The sequence below is a fragment of the Eptatretus burgeri genome, chromosome 13 (genome assembly GCF_056783735.1).
Source record: "Eptatretus burgeri isolate ZD-2024b chromosome 13, Ebu_testis_v1, whole genome shotgun sequence".
In the NCBI taxonomy this organism is placed as follows: Eukaryota; Metazoa; Chordata; class Myxini; order Myxiniformes; family Myxinidae; genus Eptatretus; species Eptatretus burgeri.
This window is the reverse complement of record NC_140973.1, coordinates 42337542-42355659: the sequence shown is the minus strand read 5'-3', so window position 1 is coordinate 42355659 and position 18118 is coordinate 42337542. Positions and strand designations below refer to the sequence as shown.

Here is an 18118-nt window from a genome sequence, read left to right as displayed (position 1 = left end):
TTGTTATTTAGTGAGAGAATACAACAAATGGTCACAATTGTATTTTCAATACAGTGTGCCTGTTTTAATTTTTATCGTATAAATACTGCATTGCATCAGATCAAAGTTCATTGTTATAGCCTCTTCTCTTTTTTTTATATATAGTCGAGACTTGTGGAAGAGCTAGTATTCGTACAGTACACTGAACAAATCAGGACAAAAGGAACAGTTGAGAGAGGGTGGAAACACCAACAGCAGAGTTGAAGGCTAAGATAGGGGCAGGCTTGGACAAATAATGGGTGTGGGGAGGAATGAGAGGAAGAAGAGGATGGACAAGATGGATTCAGAAGGAAACTCTCAAGAAGGAAAACTGTAAATTTGGAAGGAGGACAGATTAGGGTGGAGAGGGGGAGTTAACGAGGATAGAAAAGATCATGGTTTTGGATTGGGGACTATCTGATTGAAAGGAATGTGGAAGTTTGTTCCATAGGTGGGAAAAAGAGGAATCATTGAGTGGAGGTGAGCAGCGATTCTTGATTTAGGTAGTTTCACCAGAATGGGGTTGATGGTGAACTGTGTGTGCCCCTGATTGGGGGGGTGGGTTCAAAGCATGGAAAGAGCAGAGGGTGCAATACCAGAAAGGAGGGGTTAGAAAACAGAGGGACCACTGACAGGTCTGTGATGGTGAAGTGATAGGCCCATAGACTTAGCTTTGTTGCAGAAGATTCCAATAATATTTAAGGCCTTGGTTTCCATGGCATCAAGCTGAGCAAGATGTGAGGCAGGGGAGCTCGCCCAGAGGGGGAGAGCAGTGGTCCATCAAGCTGTGGATGAAGGCCTTGTCGGTGGATCGGAGTTTAGGTGTGCCAAGGAAGGACTTTTGTACGACAGAGGATGCTCAGTTGGTGCCTTGCTTTGGAGGCCAACTTTGAAATGTGGTTTGCCAAGGAAAGAACATGGCTGATATTGATACCCAGGAGTTTGAATGACTGAACTTCTGAAGGAAATATTAATTGAAGGGTTATCATTGCTTGAGAAAGTTCATTTTACTTGTTTTGTTTTGATTTCTACCTTTGTTTCATATTATTGCTGCTTGTAAAATGTTTTTGATTAGCAGTTTTCACTATAAGATTCCATGTTAACCTTTTTATTGTTGCTGATTAAGCTCTGGGGTGAAAACAACAGTGCCAAAGATTGGTGTCTCCACAAACCTTTGGTAATCTATATATCGTGGAGTAAGTGTTTATATATCTGCTCTGTACCCATTGATTGTACAGCTGGCCTGACACCACCCACAACTGTAAAATGAAAAAAAAATCATATGTCTGCCAATTTGGTGCTATGGTGAGCTGAACGCATCTAGCGGTTTGTTGCCTATACACCGCCCAAAAAGGGACGAGTCAGAAGAACTTGTTGCACGCTTGGAACAAAATCACGGGTACTCTGCTAGTCCACATAACCGTTGCACCCTATCCCTTTTTGGTGGTGGTTCATGAGCGGTCTGGTGTGACTGCAATTTCCGATCAGATTATAAACTGTTGAATTGGTACTTCGCAGACAGGGACGTGCATCAATGTGTTCGCCATCATGGACATGAAGCTGGGTTTACCTTCTGCTGGCGTTAGCTTGTGAATGTTGAAGATCTTGGTCTTCCATGAAAATTAGGCGAGTTATCACCAACACCTTGAACAAATTATGGAGTCCTGCCCAAATCGCCTTCAGTCAAACGTCAAGCCAGTTCGTGAAAGTCTTTCCCCAGCCGACCCCACGAGAAAGGAATGATTGGAGCCGTTCATGTAGTATAGTCGTCGTAGCCGCATATGTACCACCACCACTACTACTACTTTGACTTTGCACCACACATTGTAGTTGCAGTCCTGAAAGAAACCAGCAGAGTGCAAACTTCGACTAAGTTTCAAATGCCATTTAATTTACTGCAGATACCATGCGTAGGCAAAGGTTGTGGTGGTTTGTGAATTAACACCTAAGTGAGACAACATGTAAAATGCTTCATTGTTTGGTTAAATAACTCTCATCATTTAAAACTACACATTTAAGATGGTAAAACTATTACAGTCTCAGAAAAAAGAATGTAGCTAAACATTTGATCACAGGAATGATGTCGCAGTTCTCAGACCTCAGATAAACTTGAGTAGATCAAGGGGTAATGAGTTGCAGTCACGTGGGGCACATGCTGTTCCAGCAGAGCAGTTTTTTTAATTCGGTGCCACTATGACTTAGTCTTCGTGTATTGATCTTTACGAAGGCCTAAATTATTGGAGTATAATAAGATTAATGACTGAACTTGAAATTTTATCTGCTTGCACGACCTTCCATGTACGGATGTGTTTTTCAGCTCCTCGGGTCCAACCGAGCAGAACTTGAAACAAACATGACAGTAATTCACATCAGGTGAGTCATTATTATTATTATTATTATGATTATTATTATTATTATTATTCACCAGTTTTTATGACACTGTACTTTCTGAGCTCTTTCTGTTTAAAAGCTTTCTTCTTTGCTTCTCCACTTCAATCTCAATACGTTTTAGGCATTATTGCAGCACAGGGGTGATGGCCTCCTCTGATGTCAAAGTTCCTTGTCCAGGTATACCTTCTATCTATCTATATATAATAGTGGAAAATTAGAAAATGGCCAATTTCGAATTTTAATTTGTGGATTGAACGATGCAGGGAAATATAAAGTAACAATCAAACTCTGGTTTTTCTTTTGCATTTTGCAAGTACGTAATATTCCGTCAGTCCGACAGAATGAGGCAGAGATGGTATACCTGCCTTTGAACTGTCTTGTCTGGGTTTGATTCCTGTGTTATAAACTGTCCAAATTGTGCTAAGCAGGCAAGGTATTGTATCACGAAGTATGCTATCTTTCGGATGAATATTAAGCCGGGTGTCTTGTCTGCTAGCATGAGTTTGTGGATGTTAAAGATCCCCCTACATATTTTGACAAAGAATCAGTTAGTTTTCACCAACAAATTTCAAGTTTCTGTCCTGTCTACTGCTGAAAAAGCAAAGGCAAGCCACACAATTAAATCCCTGCTCTGAGATTGTTTGGCAGCACTGGACCTGCATTCTGACACTGAACACCACAAAGAGAGATAATACTGGATCCACGACCTCGTATGGCGTTCCTTGATGACATAATGTCCATGGCATGTTTGAATATCACTGAATACTCACCCCTTTGGATTCTGCGATGACCTAATGTCCTACTGCTCTCCCCTGTGGGCAGTGCCCCTTGCACCTTTCTCCGCTTTATGCCGTGGTGACCAAGGCATTCAAGATCATTGGAATCTCGCACGATGAAGCTGAGTCAATGGGTCCCATGATGAAGCAGAGTCTACCTACTGCCTCCTTTGCAGTCTTGCACCTTCTGGTCTTTCCATGCTTTGTTTCCTCCAGGTTTCTGCAAGGCACACACAGTCCACCATCAACCCCCTTCTGGTAAAACTACCTAAATCCAGGATCCTCCACTCATTTGTTCCTTTTTTTTCCCCCTGCCTGTGGAATCGATTTCCACATTCTCGTCACTCTCATTCTTCACTCTTGGTCTTAAAGACAGCTGTTCACCATCATCTCAGATCATCCCCAATCCAAAAACATGATATTTTCTAGCCCCGTTAAACCTGCCCCGCACCTCCAAGCCAACCCCAAACCACCTTCCAAGTTTACAGTTTTTCTTTCCTGAGCGTTTGCTTCTGTATCTATCTTGTCCACCCCGTGCATCTTGTCCTGCCCCTTTCTTCCCAACATTACATTATTTCTCCCTCTGTTTTGTCCCTCATCCCTGCTGTTGCTGTGTTTCTCTCCCTATTTATACTGTTCCTTTTGTTTGGTTACGTCCGAATCCATCCTATGTTCTAGCTCCTCCACGAGCCTCGAATTTTACACAAAAATACTGTGTCTAACGACCTCGTAAGCATGCAATTATCAACCTTCTCCAGACATAGCACATGGACATGGATTCTTAACAATATATCTTTGTGCACACCATGGTTATTGTAAATTTATACATTGTATGCCACCGGAGTCTCTTATGGAAGATAACTCGTTAATCATATTAATTGAAATAGCGTGTCAAACACCACACGATACAATATGCAACACCATTTTGTTTGACAAAAAGAGCACGTTTGTAGCATCGTAAAACGCGCGTCCCATTCCATCTTTGTCCCATGACGCTGATACCTCCTCCCATTCTGAATTCCCATCTGCCGCTCTCTCCCTCTCTCTCTAAACTCCCAATCGCCACCTGACGAGGCAGCTGCAATTAATTATGGTAATTAGCTTAACTTGATTACGTTCTGTCGGCACGCAGTGCGCTTCATTATGTCGACAGGGTGAGGTCGCATGACAGCTGTCTTGCTTGGGAAGGTGTTGCTGGGAAGAGGGAGCTGTGTAATCTAAGGTTGGATGTAAAGCCTCAACCCTCAAGCATTTCGCACGTGAGTCGTGATCAAAGATGACTTCACCAACACCAAGTATCAGTTCTGTTGTGCTTAAATACCATGGGATATTCACTAGTAATGCAAGCTCAAATGGGAAACAATTAACTGTTGGCAGTTTCCAGGATGTTGCATCTTGTGTTAATTAATTAATTAATTAATGTATGGGTGAAATTTTTATGAAGAACATTTTGGAGGGAAGTTTGGGTGAAAAGCTAGTTGTAGTTGGAAAGATGTGTAATCAAAACTTTCAAAACCGAAGCCACCAACAGCTATAGGACAGCTGCCCATGAGGAGGTAAGGCTCAGGTCCGACGTTTCGACTACCAAGTGGTTGTCACTCGGAGCTGTGCATGGCATGGCAGGAGTTAAGTACCTTCCTAAGGTGGAGGCGATGGGTCATCTCACCATGTGCAAATTGCTCCAACGTGAAGCAACCCCCTAATGTAGGATACTTGTAACACTCAGGATTTGTCATGTGTTCATGATGCCGTCGATACCTCACCTGCTCTTCGTGAAATGGTATTTCTCGGAAGCAGACTGCTTAACGCCTTGCTGATGGATGGCGCACACATCGACATGTCACCCTGCACGCGAAACACCAGGGTTACAGTGTATAGCTGGGTCGACATTGAAACCCAGGCTAGACAGTTCAAAGGCGAGTGGCCATGTCTCTCGGCTATCCTGCCTTCCCAGTACAAAACGAGGGGTGATAATGGGAGAAGAGATGGTGAGAGGAAAAGCAAAGAGACTGATTAGCTAGGGAAATCTAGGGGAAAAAAACAAAAAGCAAGCTTTGCATTTGTCAACATATTATGCACTTCATTTTTGAGTACGTATTAAGTGGATGGCATCCAAGGTCACATTTGTACAATGATGTACATCCACTTATCGCTCCTATTTTATGTATCCTTTTTCGTAGTTGCAAACAGCAACCAACTGAAACGTCACAAATTACGTAGTTCATATTACCTCGATACCATTTGCTTGTGGAAAAGTGTCTATTTGTCACAATTTCACTTTCCTCAATGCAACAAAGGGGCCATGATTCCCTCAAGGGAGTAAACTTAACAAAAAGATGGAGGGGAAAAAAAAGGAAGGAGATTTACATGGTGGGGTGATCAGTATCTGGAAGAAAAGTGAAAGTTAGCTTGAAGGAATTAGGAGTCGTATAAGGAACTGACAACAATTGGAAGAATGTGTTGACCGTCTCCTCAGGTTGCTGGATGTCAAAAATTCCATCATTTTCTTGATGTCATACGTCGACCGATGGTTCAGATATGATACGCACACAAACCGTTGTTCCCTGTCACCTTGGTAACGTCATCGTGAATTTTAGAGCAATAATATAATAAAGCACATCTTATTTTATTTCAAGCCATCTAATATTATTGTATTTTTGAATGTTTTTTTTTCCTTTTCACTTTACGCCATCATCCAGCTGTGACCCCCACCCATTTTCTCCTCTGCGTCCTTCAAGGTGATTACCTTAATCACAGTATAAACAACGTGTTATTAATTAATGTGTTACAAACATCCCTTTTCCGTTGATGCAATGTTCTCTGTCCTCTAAGAAGCTCAAGACATATCCCACATCTCGCCTAATTATTTTACATCTGTGATGCAATCTCCAAACTGCTTTTCTGCAAATCAAATTCAAAAACTAAATGGCATTAAAGTTCAGGTGAAATAATCTGTGGTTATCAAGTGAATATTGCAAATTCAGATATACCCAAGCTACCTTGAGGATGTACATACTTTCCTTTTTGTCAATATAGACCCAAACAAACTACCTGATGAGCACCACTGATGCGATGTTTGCTTTGAGAATGTTGATGGAGAAGTATAGGGAAGGCCAGAAAGAGTTACATTGTGTGTTTGTGGATTTAGAGAAAGCTTATGATAGGGTGCCAAGAGAGGAGTTGTGGTATTGTATGAGGAAGTCGGGAGTGGTGGAGAAGTATGTGAGGATCGTGCAGGATATGTATGAGGACAGTGTGACAGCGGTGAGGTGTGCGGTAGGAATGACGGACCGGTTTAAGGTTAAATTGGATTGCACCAAGGATCGACTCTGAGCCCTTTCCTGTTTGCAATGGTGATGGACAGGTTGACGGACGAGATCAGACTGGAGTCTCCATGGACTATGATGTTCGCGGATGACATCATGATCTGTAGGGAGAGTAGGGAGCAGGCTGAAGCGAGCCTTGAGAGGTGGAGGTACGCACTGGAGAGAAGGGGAATGATAGTCAGTAGGAGTAAGACAGAGTATATGTGTGTAAATGAGAGGGAGGGTGGTGGTTTGTTGCGGTTGCAAGGAGTTGAGGGGGGGAAGGTGGATTGGTTTAAATACTTGGGATCAACTGTCCAAAGTAACGGAGAGTGTGGGAGAGAAGTGAAAAAGAGAGTGCAGGCAGGATGGAGTGGGTGGAGAAGAGTTGCAGGAGTGATTTGTGACAGAAGGGTAGCTGCAAGAGTGAAGGGAAAAGTATATAAGACGGCAGTGAGACCAGCTATGTTGTACGGTTTGGAGGCGGTGGCACTAACAATAAGACAGGAAGCGGAGCTGGAGGTGGCAGAGTTAAAGATGCTGCGATTCTCGTTGGGAGTGACGAGGATGGATAGGATAAGAAATGAGTATATTAGAGGGACTGCGCAGGTAGGACGGTTTGGAGACAAAGTGAGAGAGGCGAGATTGAGATGGTTTGGACATGTGCACAGGAGGGAAACGGAGTATATCGGGAGAAGGATGTTGAAGATGGAGCCGCCAGGCAGGAGAAGAAGAGGAAGGCCAAAGAAGAGGTTCATGGATGCGGTGAGGGCGGACATGCGGGTGGTTGGAGTGTCAATGGAAGATGTGGAGGATAGAGCGAAATGGAGACTGTTGATCCGCTGTGGCGACCCCTAACGGGAGCAAGCCGAAAGAGGAAGAGAAGACCCAAACAAACTACCTCTCGAGTCCCAACCAACTCGCCTCTCGAGTCTCAACCAACTCGCCTCTCGAGTCGGGTCCCAACCAACTTGCCTCTCGAGTCGGGTCCCAACCAACTCGCCTCTCGAGTCGGGTCCCAACCAACTCGCCTCTCGAGTCGGGTCCCAACCAACTCGCCTCTGGAGTCGGGTCCCAACCAACTCGCCTCTGGAGTCGGGTCCCAACCAACTCGCCTCTGGAGTCGGGTCCCAACCAACTCGCCTCTGGAGTCGGGTCCCAGCCAACTCGCCTCTGGAGTCGGGTCCCAGCCAACTCGCCTCTGGAGTCGGGTCCCAGCCAACTCGCCTCTGGAGTCGGGTCCCAGCCAACTCGCCTCTGGAGTCGGGTCCCAGCCAACTCGCCTCTGGAGTCGGGTCCCAGCCAACTCGCCTCTGGAGTCGGGTCCCAGCCAACTCGCCTCTGGAGTCGGGTCCCAGCCAACTCGCCTCTGGAGTCGGGTCCCAGCCAACTCGCCTCTGGAGTCGGGTCCCAGCCAACTCGCCTCTGGAGTCGGGTCCCAGCCAACTCGCCTCTGGAGTCGGGTCCCAGCCAACTCGCCTCTGGAGTCGGGTCCCAGCCAACTCGCCTCTGGAGTCGGGTCCCAGCCAACTCGCCTCTGGAGTCGGGTCCCAGCCAACTCGCCTCTCGAGTCGGGTCCCAGCCAACTCGCCTCTCGAGTCGGGTCCCAGCCAACTCGCCTCTCGAGTCGGGTCCCAGCCAACTCGCCTCTCGAGTCGGGTCCCAGCCAACTCGCCTCTCGAGTCGGGTCCCAGCCAACTCGCCTCTCGAGTCGGGTCCCAGCCAACTCGCCTCTCGAGTCGGGTCTCAGCCAACACATCCCAACCGACCAACCCCTACCTACCAACCAACCAGCCAACCCTATCCTACCTCCTTACCAACTAACCAACCAACCAACCAATCAACATACCTCCCAGATGAAAGAACTTGTCTCACTGATGAATGTTAGTGTCAATCTACATCTGTTCACAGGTAGAACAATGGATGAAATGAACAGGGCATTGATTGAAGAATGCTAACCGGCATGGGAAATCATAAGCTGACATTTCGGCCTCATGGGACCTTTTTCTCCGATGCTGACTGCCACAGCTTCCAACCTGGTGACTTTGTGTTTGTAAAGACCCATCAAAGAAAAAATGCTCTCCAGCCAAGGTGGACTGGCCCCTACCAAGTATTGCTAACCACCCACACTGCTGTGAAATGCCAAGGCAGAGCAACATGGAACCACTCCTCCCACTACAAAAGAGCTCGTGGGCAAAACTTGAGCAACAAGGAGACATCCTCAACAACCACCCCATGATTACATGGATTGTTTTCATCATTTTTTGCAGTGTTGTGCCAGCAAGTGTTTTCTTGATAAAAGAAGGGGAACTCCCCTGGTCAATAGGACAGACCATCATCTGCTGAAAATAGCAGTGCAGTAGAGCATGAGTAGTAATGCAACACAGTATGTATGCAAATGCAGTCCATACTTGCAAACACAGCAACACCCATATATCAGTGTTACATCCATGCCCTCACACCTCCAGGCACACATACAGAAATACAAACAGTAACACCTCCAAATTGATGCCACGCATTAAGCCACTGAGATTAAATGGAAAAAGGGAAGTTCTGACGAACCCACGACAAGCTGATTTGCATGACGAAGGGTTAAATTGGTTCAACACATATTTGGCTATTTCCTTAAAACATGCTCAATGTGGAAATCAGAGCAATTGCTGGGTCTGCACCCATATACCACATTCATCACACAGCGGACTGCCACTTGTGGTATTTCCATTTGAAGAAAGAGATTATCGGGGTATCGGGTGGCTAATACGCTATGATTTGTCAGAAAAGATTGAAAGCGATGGCAGGGAAGCCACTAGCTTTTTCAATATAATCTCTCTACACCACCTCCGTACTTTAGAGTTTGGAAAAAGCAAGAAGGATGTATCTGCTTGGTCTGGAAGAACCCTAAAAGTGAATATAATTTTGGGAACTCTACATTTTGGAATAAGATACAAGTTGGTGGCTTTGCAGAGAACAGAATGGGACCCAATAAAACATACCCTATGGTGGCCACAGATGCAACCTATTTTATAAGCGGAAATAAGGCTTATCCTGGCTGCCCAAGGAATGGTCAGGTTCCTGCTACTTAGGCGATGTGGTGCCTCACATGTGCTTGCTGACTCACTCTCCCTTCTAAATCCCAAGCTGGAAGAAAAGAGCTATTAGCGAGACTGAATGGTTCTTCATGATTGCTTTTCTGATGTATGGCGTGCCAAAGGCTGCCAGAGAACTTATCAACATGGTAGCTTCTTTGGAGGAACCTGCCAATGAGACCGCTGACAGCTTCTCTGACATCAATGCTGAAATGGTACCCAGACGAACTGTAATCACGCAAAATCGCATTGCTCTGGACTTGTTGCTCGCTGCCCAGGGGGGTACGTGTGCCACCATCTGTGCTGAATGCTGCACCTATATCCCTGACAACTCCGAGCACATCGACAGTTTGGCTGCAAAGATCAAAGTGGAAGGGGAAAAGTACCACAACTACAACCCTGATGATCTTGGACTGGTCTCTTGGTTAAAGGGAGTTTTTGGAAGTTGGGGAGCTAAAATATTGCAGTACCTCATCATGGGACTCGTATGCTTCGTTTTAATAATGGTGATTGTGAAATGCATTGTTTCCCTACCAGCACTGTGCATGAAGAAGGTTGCTGCTAAAGTAATGGTTAGTGTTGAAAGTCTGCCACTTGAAAAGGAATAATGCATTTTTAAGACTTTATAAAATTAGATTGGAGCACCAAGAAAGAAAGTAGTTATCCTCCATAGGATAAAATGGGGGAATGTAGAAGTGAAATTGCATTAGACGTGCACAATTAGACATTTACACACTCACGCAGTTTATATTATGTGCTTACTGTCCCTGCTTTTGTTAAAACTCATATGTGCTGCTATTTCTGATTAACTTCTACATGTACTTGCATAACACTAAATATGAAAAATGTTATACTGCTTATAATTATTGAATCCAATTAACAGTACATGTATCTGTTTGTTATAAATTTACTATTATGCTACTTGGAAACATAAAATGAGTTCTGGAAGACGACTTTCGAGCTCCTTAACATTCAAGCATGAAAACTTGCATTGAATGTATATGTTAGCCCTTATAAGCATCTTTTTCCCATTAGAAATAAGCTGGACAGAGAGCTTGTATGCTTTCTCAGTAAAAAGCTCATCTTGTGTTTGCATGTGACCCTTGCTGCCATTCAGTTATCTTGTTTTTCTTCCTCTGCTTTTTTAATACAATGCATTCTTTCTTACCCCTTTCCCTCCTTTCCTCTTCAAACCTGTGTAAGAACCCTGCTTTGAGGACAAACAAATCAGAAGGGTTGTGCAACTGTTCATGAGCACCTCCCTTTTCCATGTACATGTATTACAGATTTGAGCTGTGGTGCATCGATCCTGAATTGGAGATTGGTTTATTCAACATCGGAAACTGGGGTTTCTTTGACACTACTCATCAACAAACTTTACAACCAAACAACCAACCTCCCATCAAAGAGCACCTTGGTCTGTGACATCATTATGGGAAATGAATCCTTGGTGATATTTGGCTCTGTACTGTACTTGTGGCCTTATGTTAAGAACGCTAAATTGGTATCCCAGTGGTAGTGGGTTAAAATCTAGCTGAAAGCATCAGCAGTGATGATTCAGATTCGAAGCTTCAGGAAACCAATCTAGTCCCAGGAGATGTGGCTATAATGCAGTGTCAATAAAAACCCAGCTGCTTCACTTATGACCTTCAGGGAGGAGGAATGCCCCCAGGGCATCTTAGAATTAGAACTATAATATTGCAAATTAATGGCAATTGCCACTCATTCCTGGAAACAAATAAAAAAATATTAATTGAAGCATTTCTAAATGAGAGTTAATTATTAATGTGGTTATCATTATAAGTGGTTATCAGCTGATATATGGACCCACAAAATAACCATTTTCCTTTCATTGCAGGCTTGTAAGAAATCGTTAACACGTGTACATTTTTTTAATGTGCAAAATATGATAAAACATGTTCTAAGCTTTCTGTTTAATTAGCTCAGTTCTGATTTTTTGGCCACTGTATCATAAACAACAAATAATCTTTATCTCCAATAAACATGCATCTTATTCACACACAAGTAGAATTTATATTCATACAAACGTAGTTTGAGATTCAAGTTAAGATCAGAGTGACTTCTCTTTTAACTAGACTTAGGATATCCTTCCATATCCCCCTCCTCACCCACCATGTCCCCCCACACCCAATATCCCCCCACACCACCCCATCTCCTCATCCCTTCCCATTCAAATGCTGAATAATTACATGCCGTTTCATTGTGACCTGATCACATAATGCTGTGTTATGGCGAATGTTTTCACATAGGGATCCAATGTGGAGGTAACAATCTCAATACCGGGTATGTCCACCTCTGACAGCAATCACTGCATTGCACCATCATCGCATTGACCGTATGAATACTCAAACCAGCCTGGGGAATGATATTCAATGTCCAAATCAGCTCCTGTTCCAGCTCATCGAGGGTCTCTGGCTGTCTTGGCAAGGTTCGAATGTGATGATCATTGATATACCAGAGATGTTGGATTGGGTTTAAATCTGGTAAGATGTCAGGCCAGGGTGTCATGACATTAATGTTGGCATTGACAACATTCCTTGTTCAAATGGCCCTGTGATCAGGTGCATTATTGTGCAGAAAGATGATTCCTCGGCCATGTTGTTAAAGGGTAGGCAACACACATTGCTGTTTGATCTCATTAAAGTATCGATCTGCCATCAGATTACCATGGATATACATCAAGTTGGTCAAAAAGGTTTTGGCAATACCACCCCACATCATGACACTTCTACGTCCAAAATGTGTGGCTTCCTGGACACAGACGAGGACAGACATTGCGCTTCATGGGATCCGTGTAAGGCTATCATGCCTGCAAGTGTGCTTGCATGTGTGCTTGCATGTGTCACGGTGCAAGTCTTGCATGCTGAACAGGATGACTTCCTCAATACGGTGTTGACACTTACCCTGTGAGGTCTAGAGAGTGTCTTCGTAGTACTCTGAGCAGTTTGAAACCAATTGTGCAAAGTGGTCATGTGAATGTATCGGTCCTGAGTCGGAGGAGTCGTCCTGGGATATGGACTTCTTCGCATATCTCTTGCTGATCCAGTGGCTTGATAAGGTTTTCTGAAGTCATAAACAGTTCCTCTCCTTCCATTAAAGAGTTGTGCAACATCACTAATGTTTGCCTTGGTGGTTGACCCTGCCTGAAATGGCATAGTAATGGATGTTAAGTAATATAATTTGTGTGTTTTGTGGATGATCTACATGCTGGTGTCTCAGAAGGACTTTTTCAAATATACTCAGAATGCATTGTGTCACCTCTAAAAACCTAAGGGTGCATGAGTTGTCTGTGCTGAAGGATTATTGCATGAGGCAACTAGAACAGCACTCAGATGAGTGCATACCACCGCCAGGCTGAACAGTTCCCGTTTTGCCGCCCGCTGATGGACTGGATCTGCATCCGGACCTCAACCAAAATCTAATTGGCTTGTTCTTGTCACCAAACCAACTCATCTACCAAGTTTCATCCGAATCCGTCCGTAACATTTTGAGATATTGTGCTATATATTAGTTTAACCCAATCACTCTATGGTGAAGAATCGCTTAAAAAAATTCTAGTAGTCGGATCTGGATCTGGATCATCACCAAAATCATCACCAAAAATAGAAATAAAAAAATAATCAGATCGTCCTTGTCATACACACAACCTGCTCACCAAATTTCATCCGGATCTGTCCACAACTTTTTGAGATATCCTGCACACAAACAAACAGACAGAGGGGTGAAAACATTACCTCCTTCACCTTTGTGGTGGAGGTAATACGCTCCGGTTTTTGTTTTTGGTTTTTAGCTCGCCTGTTCGAAGAACAGAGAGCTATAGCGATACCCCCGGCGTGAGCGTCGGTGTCAGCGTGAGCGTGAAAGTGTTAAAGTTTTTAGTGCAAGTTATTTAGAAGCTTGCCATTCATTTAATATGTGTAGTAGGATGCTGATATTTGGCATGGAGGTTCATTTGGGGTATACTATTGGTGTAGTGAAGTTGAAATAAAAATTTTTTTTTAATTTTTAACTTGTTTTAAACTTAACTTTTTTAGCACATCAATGTTAAAGTTTTTTCCTTTCTAATGTTTTTATCTACCACACTTTTTTACTGATTACAATATACAAATACATATTGGTTCACAAAAAAAATAAGTGACCACTATATTCGTTATTGTTGTGTGTCTGTCTCTGTCTGTCTGTCTGTCTGTCTGTCCTGAGCATAGCTCCGTGGGTTTTGATCCGATCCTGACAAAATTTTGGTGGGAGGTTTATATCATGATCTAGTTGAGTTTTCCTGAAAATGGGCGTGGTGCGCCCATTATGGGCGGAGCCACGCCCAAAAAACATGTGTTTTTAGGGGGTAGCCAATTTCAATTTGCATCTTCTCCTTGGGGTTTTGTCGAATCTGACAGGTTTCGGTATTTGGTTAGCCCAATGGCACCTACATAGCCCCACAGAACTCTATTTTTCATTTTCGTGTCAAGGTCACGAACTTAAAAAATTGCAAATTTTGACATAAAAAATTTCTTCTCCGAGGGGTTTGTCGAATCTGGCAGGGGTTTTCGGTATTTGGTTAGCCCAATGGCACCTGCATAGCCCCACAGAGCTCGTTTTTTTTTTTTTTTTTTCATTTTCGTCCCAACGTCAAGGCCACAAGGTCACGAACTTAGAAAATTGCGAATTGTGTTTTTAGGGGGTAGCCGATTTCAATTTGCATCTTCTCCTAGGGGGGTTATCGAATCATCTGGCAGGGGTTTCGGTATTTGGTTAGCCTAATGGCACCTGCATAGACCCACGGAGCTCGACTTTTCATTTTCGTCACAAGGTCACGAACTTAGAAAATTTCGAATTTTGACATAAAAATCATATGACCGCCCAAACTTTGAGAGCTAGGATGACAATATTTTTTATGCATAATATTGAGGTCATTCCCCACTAAAGTCTTGAAACGATTTTGCTCTATCTCGAACACCTTGCCCATGGCACCCCCTTCAAGTTTGTTTTTACGCTGATTTCATCAAAGTATGGATAATCCGAGGAGTGCGAAAAGCCATATAGCCTATATCACGTTATATTGTTCCTGGAATGTTCCAGAGGAAGTTTTGCACCAAAGGTCATAATCCTTGACCTTTGACCTTTAAAGTTCACAAAGGTCAAATTTTCAAAGTTGTGGGAATCGAACCGGGTTTTCGACCGTCTTCGACGAACTAACTCCATTAAGCTCTAGCACGTATCCTGTTTCCTTATTTTAATGTCCACAACATTGTTTTGTGACCTTTAAAGGTTATGCAAAGGTCAATTTTTTTAAGTTGTTGAACGAAACCGGGTTTTCGACATTTTGCAGCGAATAACCCGTCACTCGTACCACATCATGTTGATCATTTTTATAACTTGGTCAAACATTATCACATTGTCTCATCCTTGACTTCTGAAACAATCTACATCGTCAAATACCGCTCGTGAACCATCGTCGTCTTCAGACTTGTATTGCTTTAAAATGATTTGGATCAGACTTCACTGCAATGCTTTATAAAAAATATTATTAGACTAGTCTTTTAAAAACGATAAATGTATAAACAGGCGAGCATTGGGTGGCTTTGACACCAACTCGCTGGTTTTGTATTCCTTGTCGAGGCTCTTCTGAAAGCCAACACACAACGCACAGCGAGGGGGGCATGAGACAAAAGGGGTGGGAGTGGGAAGGACAAAACAGTGGGGAACAGAGGCATTAGGAGATCTGTGGAAGGGAGAGGGATGGGGTGGGGAACATGTGGTATACAAGATGGATATTTCAGGGACTTTCAGGAAGGAAAGTAGGGAATTCGAAGGAGATGGGTTTGGGGTGGTTTAACGGAGGTAGAAAAGATCGAGAATTTGGATGGGGGACGATAAGAGGTGGTGGTGAACAGCTGTTTTGAAGGCCTGGAGGGAAGAATGGGATTTAAGAGTGAGGGAGTTTATTCCAAAGGCATGAAAAAAGAGGAATGAAAATAGAGGATAAATGGGGTTCTAAGGCATCCATTCAAATGAATTGGGGAAAAGGGAAAAATTCTCTGAATCAATGCCAGAAAAGCCCAAAAACTGGAGACTGATTTTCTCCCCCTCCCATAAATACAAATGTAAAATTGAGACCGTCTCAAGGCCCATAAGGTCAAAATAGGAGACTGATTTCCTCCCTCTCCCATACAAGCTAATGTTAAATTGAGACTGACTGAAGCCCCAAAAGCCCATTATAGGAGACTGATCTCTGCTCCATTGAGCAAATGTTAAATTAAGACTTGCTAATTAAAGAACTTCTTTCCTTTTATATTTTCATTCCATTCAAAGAGTGATCCAATGAATATTTGTCCATGTTCAACTTTTGGGAATAAATTAATTTTCTTATTACATTCATCACCATCGAGTATATTCACAAAGATTATTTTGGAACTTAGTTCTTGGTCTAAATGTCTTTGTTGAGCAGAAATGAAATGATAAACTTCTCTTAATGCTCTTGTTTGACCACCTCCTGAGCCACATATCATTTCGAGATTTTAGTAAATTGTTTCTCCATTGTTCAATTGATAACCATCAAAGTTTTCAGTTCCTTCAAGGATATTTTTTTTTCTTGAAATCCTCCAACATATTTGTAATTAAATTTATCCGCTTATTTGTTTTATCGACTTTTACCCCGGTTATTTCTTCAATAAGACTTATTTGATATTTCTCACATTCTTTGTTTCCCATTTAAATACCAAGGCTGATTACATTTCCACTCTTTGGTTTACTTATTGCTTGGTTCTATCATTTATAAATCAGTAAAAAGACTGCGGTAGTCCCTTAACACTTATACTTATAACCATAAGGGATACTCTTGATTCCATTCTCTAAAATATATCTTTTATCATCAAAAGCTCCTAATGCTTTCTTATTTATCTCTGTATATAATTGATGTTTATAACTTCTTATTGTATTCATTTTTCTGTACTCTTCCTTCTTTAAGGTTAAACAGTTGTAATAATGTTTAAAATTTATTGTTTCCTTGATTATATTTTTCTTTTTTCCCTTTAGCTTCTTATCACACCTTTCAATGTTATTATTATCAATATACATAAAAGCATAAGACTTCGATCTCCAACCCACAGATTCACTCATGACCTTTCTACCCAACTCATCCTTAAACTTACCAATAACCTTTTTTTTTATTTTTTTTATTTTTTTTTTTATTTTTTTTTGAATACCTTGGTCGAGGCTCGTATGAGAGCTAACGCACAACTCACAGCAAGGAGGCATGAGACAAGAGGGGCGGGAGTGGAAGGGACAAAACAGTGGGGAACAGACACATTAGGTGAACTGTGGAAGGGAGAGGGATGGGGATGGGACGGGGAACATGGCGAAGAGAAGATGGACATTTCAGGGACTTTCAGGAAGGAAAGCAGGAGAAATGAAGGAAGTGGGCTTGGGTGGATTATCGGGGGTAGAAAAGATCGAGGATTTGGATGGGGGAAGATAAGAGGTGGTGGTGAACAGCTGTTTTGAAAGCCTGGAGGGAAGAATGGGAAAGAATAGAGTGAGGAAGTTTATTCCAAAGGCGGGAAAAAAGAGGAATGAAAGAGTGAAGATGAGCAGTGATTCGTGATTTTGGTAGTTTTACCAGAAGGGGGTTGTTGGCGGACCTTGAGCGCCCTGTGGAAATGTGGTGGGGACAAATCGCAGAGAGAGCAGGGGGGGCAAGGCTGGAGAGGAGTCGGTAGAAGACAGAAAGACCACTGACCAACCTGCGGTGATTGAGTGAGAGGCCCAAAGACTCAGCTTCATTGCGGGAGATGCCGATGATCTTAAATGCCCTGGTTTCGACAGCATGAAGCTGAGAAAGGTGGGAGGCAGGAGCACCAGCCCAGAGGGGAGAGCAGTACTCCATCAGGCTACGGACAAACCTTTTTATTCTTTCATGAAAACAACATACTATCAGACTTATAATTACTTGTATCATATGTATCAATATTATCAATCATATCCTCATATACATCACTTGTCTTAATTTCTAATATAAAACTATCTGTATCCATATATAACAATGACACATTATCCTTAGGGCCCTGTCACACCTTGACGTTTTAGCCAGTGTATGGCAACGTATCAAAATGTATGTAAAACGCTGGCATACGCTGAACTATTGATGTTTTTTTCAGTTTTGGGCATATTCATAACGAGTTTGACGTATGCATAACGTATTGGTAACGTACACAGAACGTTTCGATAACTTATAGATAACTTATACCAACGAATGCTTAGCGTGTTGTCGGCGTTCACAGCCTATGCCCAACGATAGTCTAACTTATGCATAGCGCGGCAGCGTATCGCTGACGATCACGTGGCGTAGCCTATTAATAGGCTGCCGCTCAACGATTTAAATCATAACCGCACTAGAAATCGAAGTGTCAACATCACCGTCATGCCGAAGAAAAAAACAAAACAAAAGAAAAAAAACCATGGAGTCTGGAACACTGACGGGTTCCTCCTTTGAAGCCCATTTTTATATCCCAATTCCCCTAAACGC

At 42.9% G+C, this 18118-nt stretch overlaps 1 protein-coding gene across 11 annotated transcripts; it reads left to right on the top strand.

Annotated features, from left to right (window-relative positions):
* The first annotated feature begins 95 nt into the window (after window positions 1–95).
* On the top strand, window positions 96–15357 carry LOC147014304 (uncharacterized). 11 transcript variants are annotated; one of them, XR_015050718.1, is made up of 6 exons: window positions 96–2391; window positions 2531–2586; window positions 3232–3401; window positions 10863–10993; window positions 11847–12025; window positions 12259–15284. XR_015050718.1 is itself a non-coding variant. In XM_085852203.1 (6 exons), exons 2-5 carry the CDS (start codon window positions 2566–2568, stop codon window positions 12073–12075), a joined length of 498 nt encoding a protein of 165 aa, XP_085708329.1. In that variant the 5' UTR covers window positions 96–2391; window positions 2531–2565; the 3' UTR covers window positions 12076–12080; window positions 12259–15344. The 11 variants fall into 11 exon arrangements, 3 of the variants coding, with proteins under 3 accessions (XP_085708329.1, XP_085708328.1, XP_085708330.1); XM_085852203.1 differs by having other exon boundaries at window positions 11900–12080; window positions 12259–15344; XM_085852202.1 differs by having other exon boundaries at window positions 11900–12025; window positions 12259–15338.
* The last annotated feature ends 2761 nt before the right edge of the window (window positions 15358–18118 follow it).